Raw genomic sequence first — 6,000 nt, forward strand, 5'->3', positions numbered from 1 at the left:
GGCCATTGCTTTCGCTTCGGTATCCAGGTTGAGAAGGACCCGCCTCCGACTCTGGGGAAATGCGGAGGGCTGGAGCAGATGCGTCAACCCCAGATGGAGCGGCGAGGTTGAATTTAGGTTGGAGGTGGTCGCGACAGAAGGATGTGTGATGATGCCATGGCGGAGCGACGAAAAGGGCAATGTTACATCATTGGCCGGCTCGGTCCGCCGTAGGGGCGGAGATCCATGGCTCCGCAGCTTCGACCCTCACACAAAGAACCGGTCAGCGCAATTTCTAAGCAGGGCGAGCGCCGCACAAAGAGCAAGGGTCAAAGCGGACAGGCTGTCAGCGGCTCGCAGGCCCTTCACCCGACTCTGCAACCACATCGGATGGCAAAAGCCCCCACTTCCGCCGTCGGGCAGCGCCATCCGCGCGATTCTGACAAACAAGCACGCAAGAAGCTCGGCCGCCCTCCCGCTCCGGGCCCGCCCGACCTCCAGACGCAGCCGGCGTAGGGCTGAAGAAAAGGCGTCGCTGCACGTGGGATGACAACATGTAGCCATCAGCCGCACTGCGAGGCCGTCGCGATCGCCAGCAGGTGCTGAGGCAGGCCGGACGACGGCGGCGGAATTGCTGCTGCATCATCGCCAGGCACGTCGCGCGTCGGAGCAGCCGCCTCGATTGCTCAGCATGTTGCAATGAGTCAGCGCGGCGCGGCTGTAACGGCGCACGGCGATTGGCTGCAGGGCGCGTACGGCATCTACTTTCGGCACGCTAAAATTGCGTGATCAAGAAAACTTATGATGCCTTCAGGTCTGTGATTTCAAAGATGGAGCCGTTGGCGCTTGCCGGCGTTATATGCCCGATGCGAGGCTCCAGTTAACTCGTCTTCCCTCCGCTTTCGCTCTTCTCTTCACCAACATCTCTTCAACTCGAACTGATCCGGTGGAATTGCCAGCGAGCGCGCCACAAGCCTACTCCAGCCACTACAGAGCCCCTGCGCCCACTACGCGAGACCCCACCATGTCCGAGTCCAACTTCGACTGCCAATCCCCCAGGGAGGTTGAGTCGGGCTATGCGAGCGGCTGCTCCAGCGAGGCTGCGCTGCCCGACATCTTCTTCAGCAAGCAGCACCTCAAGTTCATCAACCAGCAATTAGCCAAGCTTGAGCCTGAGGGTGCGTTTCACTGCTGCCGCGCCTCACCGCGAGCCTCGCTAACAAGGGGATGCAGAAATCCTGAGATGGTGCTTGATCACGCTGCCGTCGCTCTACCAGACCACGGCCTTTGGCCTGACCGGTCTCGTGACCCTTGACATGCTGTCGCGCCTGCCCAACCCCACCAAGACCAACGTCGACCTCATCTTCCTCGACACGCTGCACCACTTCCAGGAGACGCACGATCTCGTTGACCGCGTCAAGAAGCGGTACAGCCACTTCAACCTGCACGTCTACAAGCCTGCCGGCTGCGAGACGGCCGATGACTTCGCCGCCAAGCACGGCGCCCGCCTGTGGGAGACCAACGAGGAGCTCTACGATTTCGTCGCCAAGGTCGAGCCTGCCCAGCGCGCCTACGCCGAGCTCCAGGTCAAGGCGGTGCTGACGGGCCGCCGCCGGAGCCAGGGCGGCAAGCGTGGCGACCTGGACATCGTCGAGATTGCCGACGACGGACTGATCAAAATCAACCCGCTCGCCAACTGGAGCTTCAGCGACGTCAAGAGCTACGTTGAAAAGTACCAGGTGCCGTACAACGAGCTGCTCGACCGCGGCTACAAGAGCGTGGGCGACTGGCACTCGACGCAGCCCGTGGCCCAGGGCGAGGACGAGCGTGCGGGCCGGTGGAAGGGCCGCGAGAAGTCCGAGTGCGGCATTCACAACAAGAAGTCGCGCTACGCCCAGTTCCTGGCCGAGCAGGAGAGGAAGAGGCAGGAGGAGGCGCTAAGTAAGGCGCTCGAGTCGGCGCACGTCGGGGCGGCATGATGCGCCCGCGGCGATCGCCTTTCTATTTCTTTTTGCAGCATATTAGCATCGGCGTTGGTTAGCATTCGGATGAGCATGATGCCCCAGCTACGGGACGGCGTTTTGATTTGCAGGGCGCGGATATATCAACAGGGTTCATGGGAAAATGGACAGATTGAATATAAAAGGGGACAGATAGACACCTGCCGTTCGCAGGTAGACAATTGAGGCGGCCAACGGCCGCGTTTCGCATGGACTTGATCAGCGCTGGTGCTTGGCATTTTGGAGAAACAAGTAACCTTTAATTCCAGTTCGCCTTCCGCTACGGGCCACGGCCCCCTCTCCGCTGCAAATCGCGCACGCCCCGGTGGTTGCGTGGAGCAGCCGTCAGCCGGCGGAGGGGGGCCACCTAGCAGAGGAGCGGGCGCCAGGTGGCCGGAGTAAAAAAAAAAAAAAAGGCAGATGGCGCTGCTTGGTCATGACGTGACCGGGGCCAAGGGCCTTGGAACTCTTTTCAATGGCGCGGCAGGTCGCGACAGAAAGCCACGGGCGTGCGACAGCAACATGCGCGGACGGACAAGGAGGAATCGCGGCGGCGACGTAATCGCCGAGTGTGGAGGCTGAGACGCCCGGCTGGCCCCAATCTATTCCAGTCGCAACGCCAACTTCCCGCGGAGCGCATCGACCAACGCTGTTGACGCGGCAGACCGGGTGTGATTGTCATTAGCTCTACGTACTACGCGCATGCTGAATTTCGGCATCCCTGCCCGCCAGCCAAGCCCTCGCCCGAAACGGCCACCACTCCATCCAACGCCCCATATATATCCGCCGAGTGCCCGCCGCCAGCATGTCTTCTCTCGCCGCTGCTGCTGCTCAGACTCCCCTCGCTCCCTCACTTTCTGATTCTTCCCTCTCGCGAAACATGGCCAACCCTCCCCACGGTGAGCCGCCCGCGCGCCTTATCGATAGCCCCGCTGACTTTGTCGCCAAGGTGGTGTCCTCAAGGACCTGATTGCCCGCGATGCTCCTCGCCGCAAGGAGCTCTCTGAGGAGGCCGACAGGCTCCCCGCCATCGTCCTCAGCGAGAGGCAGCTGTGCGATCTCGAGCTCATCCTGAACGGTGGTTTCTCGCCGCTGGAGGGTCAGTTCTGCCCCGCCCAAACTTTTTGCGTCTCCGCGGCACCTTCGCCGATATCGCCGCCAACCCGAGTGCTCACGCCCATGCGCAGGCTTCATGAACGAGAAGGACTACAATGGGTGAGTTTGCCCCGCCGCTGAACCCTGCTGCCCGCGCTGACCCGTCCGCGCAGCGTCGTTGAAACTGAGCGTCTTGCCGACGGCAATGTCTTCTCCATGCCCATCACCCTCGATGTCTCTCAGCAGACCATTGACGAGGTCGGTGTGAAGCCCGGCGCTCGCATTGTCCTCCGCGACCTCCGTGACGACCGCAACCTCGCCATCCTGACCGTCGAGGATGTCTACAAGCCCGACAAGTGAGCCCCTACACCCCCGCGCACACGAAAATGTGCGCTGATATCTTGCAGGGAGAAGGAGGCCCGCCTTGTCTTCGACAAGGACGGTGACATTGCTCACCCGGCCATCAAGTACCTGTACAACACTGCTCAGGACTTCTACGTTGGCGGCAAGCTCGAGGCCATTGACCGCCTGATGCACTACGACTTCGTTGCTCTGCGCTGTACGTTGCTCCCAGCGCTTATCCGGGCCCGGTTGCTAACCTGTCGCAGACTCCCCCGCTGAGATCCGCCTCCACTTCGACAAGCTTGGCTGGTCCAAGGTCGTCGCTTTCCAGACCCGCAACCCCATGCACCGCGCTCACCGTGAGCTGACGGTCCGCGCTGCCCGCCAGCGCCAGGCCAACGTCCTGATCCACCCTGTCGTTGGTCTAACCAAGCCCGGTGACATCGACCACTTCACCCGTGTCCGTGTCTACCAGGCTCTCCTGCCCCGTTACCCCAACGGAATGGCTGTCCTGGGTCTTCTGCCCCTTGCCATGCGTATGGCCGGTCCCCGTGAGGCCGTCTGGCACGCCATTATCCGCAAGAACCACGGTGCTACCCACTTCATCGTCGGCCGTGACCACGCTGGTCCCGGCAAGAACTCCAAGGGCGTTGACTTCTACGGCCCGTACGATGCCCAGGAGGCTGTCTCCAAGTACAAGGACGAGCTCGGCATTGAGATGGTTCCCTTCCAGATGATGACCTACCTTCCCGACGCCGACGAGTACAAGCCCAAGGACGAGGTTGATCCTGGCGTCAAGACTCTTGACATTTCCGGCACTGGTAAGTCAGGATTCGATGTTCACGTGAATGCACTTGCTAATCAGATCAGAACTCCGCAAGCGTCTCCGCACCGGCGCACACATCCCCGAGTGGTTCTCGTACCCCGAGGTCGTCAGGGTCCTCCGCGAGTCGCACCCTCCCCGCAACAAGCAGGGTTTCACCATCTTCCTTACCGGATACCAGAACTCTGGCAAGGACGCCATTGCGCGTGCCCTGAACGTCACCCTCAACCAGCAGGGTGGCCGTAGCGTCTCGCTGCTGCTCGGTGAGACCGTCCGCCACGAGCTGTCGTCCGAGCTCGGCTTCACCAAGGCCGACCGCAACCTCAACATCCACCGCATCGGCTTCGTCGCATCCGAGCTGACTCGCGCTGGTGCCGCCGTCATCGCCGCCCCCATCGCTCCCTTCGAGGACAGCCGCCAGGCTGCTCGTGAGATCGTCGAGAAGTACGGCTCCTTCTTCCTCGTCCACGTCGCTACCCCGCTCGAGTACTGCGAGGCCACCGACAAGAGGGGCGTCTACGCCAAGGCTCGCCGTGGCGAGATCAAGGGCTTCACCGGTGTCGATGACCCGTACGAGGCTCCTGCCAAGGCTGACCTGGTCGTCGACCTCTCCAAGTCCAACGTCAGGACCATCGTCCACCAGATCATCCTTCTGCTTGAGGCTGAGGGTCTTCTGGACCAGTTGTAAGATCGTTCGGAAGAAGCGAGTTCGGTATGATGGGATGTTCTGTCTTCTTTTGGCGTGAAACGAAAAGGATCAATCGGTAACTGGGCATGTTTGAAACCATGAGATATCATAGAAGAGACAAGCAGTCAACTGACTGCCATTTTGATCCGGTAGATCGGATGTAGCAGGCTTTGTCAAGGATAAAATTTTAGAAGCTTTTGATTACTAGACCAACTCCGCATTGTGGATGTGCACGTTCAACATCAGTGACTAATTTCTACCAGCTCCTGAGCTCGCTACGTGGGTAGATGAAGGTACCTACGCAAGTTAGATGCCCTTCCTACCTGCAAAGATAGTTGCGGGGAATACTTTCTTTTGGCCCCTACGTGCCTGTTTCCTAGACATGAATATGTGGGGGATCCAGTGAGATAAACGACGAGCTATCCAGCCGGACTGTGATGGCGATGAGGAATCAAATCCAATATCCAAATGCATTTTGTAGCTTTAGCGAGGTGTGAGATTCTCAAGTCCTCTACAACACAACATTAAGGTACTATACCTCTTAAGTCAGCAGCATCAGGGAGGTGGTGATTCGATGTTTGAGGATATCTTTATTTGGTGAGCATCATCGCCATAACATTGTAACAGGTTCTGTGGGGGAAGTTGGAGAGTTCATCCGAATATAAAGACAAGGTTAGCATTAAACAGTATCAATCGCAAGTGAACTTCAACCCCTCATTGAAACAGGTGCAATGTTTGGAAATAGCGTTGGTTGGGCGAGTCCGAAGGTCACAGCAGTTTGAAATCTGCCGACAAGCGTGACATATATTTATTATGTATTCGCTCTCTGTTCACCTCCCTTGCCACTCGACTCTGGGTAAGTACGCTCGCGGGTTCAACAACGACTGTTGTCGGCGATGAACCAGTTCAAGCTGTATGTGCTCTCGCATATCAAGCACTCTTGTTTCGCCATTACTCTGATTCTCATAACTCGTTCGTTAGCGAATTGAAATAAACCTAATGTAATCACCTCCGCTCCAAGTTCAGGAGTAGATATTGTTGAGAACTGCATGGCACACAGCAGCATGGTGTCT

General features: G+C 58.7%; 2 protein-coding genes across 2 annotated transcripts; both read left to right on the plus strand.

Annotated features, from left to right (window-relative positions):
• Positions 1 to 1,003: 1,003 nt before the first annotated feature.
• On the plus strand, positions 1,004 to 1,958 carry LTHEOB_8790 (Phosphoadenosine phosphosulfate reductase; the record flags this gene model as incomplete). Its single annotated transcript, XM_035518306.1, has 2 exons — positions 1,004 to 1,157; positions 1,213 to 1,958. 2 exons carry the CDS (start codon positions 1,004 to 1,006, stop codon positions 1,956 to 1,958), a joined length of 900 nt encoding a protein of 299 aa, XP_035370095.1.
• Positions 1,959 to 2,859: 901 nt separating this feature from the next.
• Positions 2,860 to 4,927, plus strand: LTHEOB_8791 (Sulfate adenylyltransferase; the record flags this gene model as incomplete). Its single annotated transcript, XM_035518307.1, has 7 exons — positions 2,860 to 2,878; positions 2,929 to 3,078; positions 3,167 to 3,194; positions 3,248 to 3,430; positions 3,482 to 3,633; positions 3,683 to 4,237; positions 4,287 to 4,927. 7 exons carry the CDS (start codon positions 2,860 to 2,862, stop codon positions 4,925 to 4,927), a joined length of 1,728 nt encoding a protein of 575 aa, XP_035370096.1.
• Between the last annotated feature and the right edge of the window lie 1,073 nt (positions 4,928 to 6,000).

This window comes from Lasiodiplodia theobromae (assembly GCF_012971845.1).
Source record: "Lasiodiplodia theobromae strain AM2As chromosome Unknown scaffold_28, whole genome shotgun sequence".
In the NCBI taxonomy this organism is placed as follows: domain Eukaryota; kingdom Fungi; phylum Ascomycota; class Dothideomycetes; order Botryosphaeriales; family Botryosphaeriaceae; genus Lasiodiplodia; species Lasiodiplodia theobromae.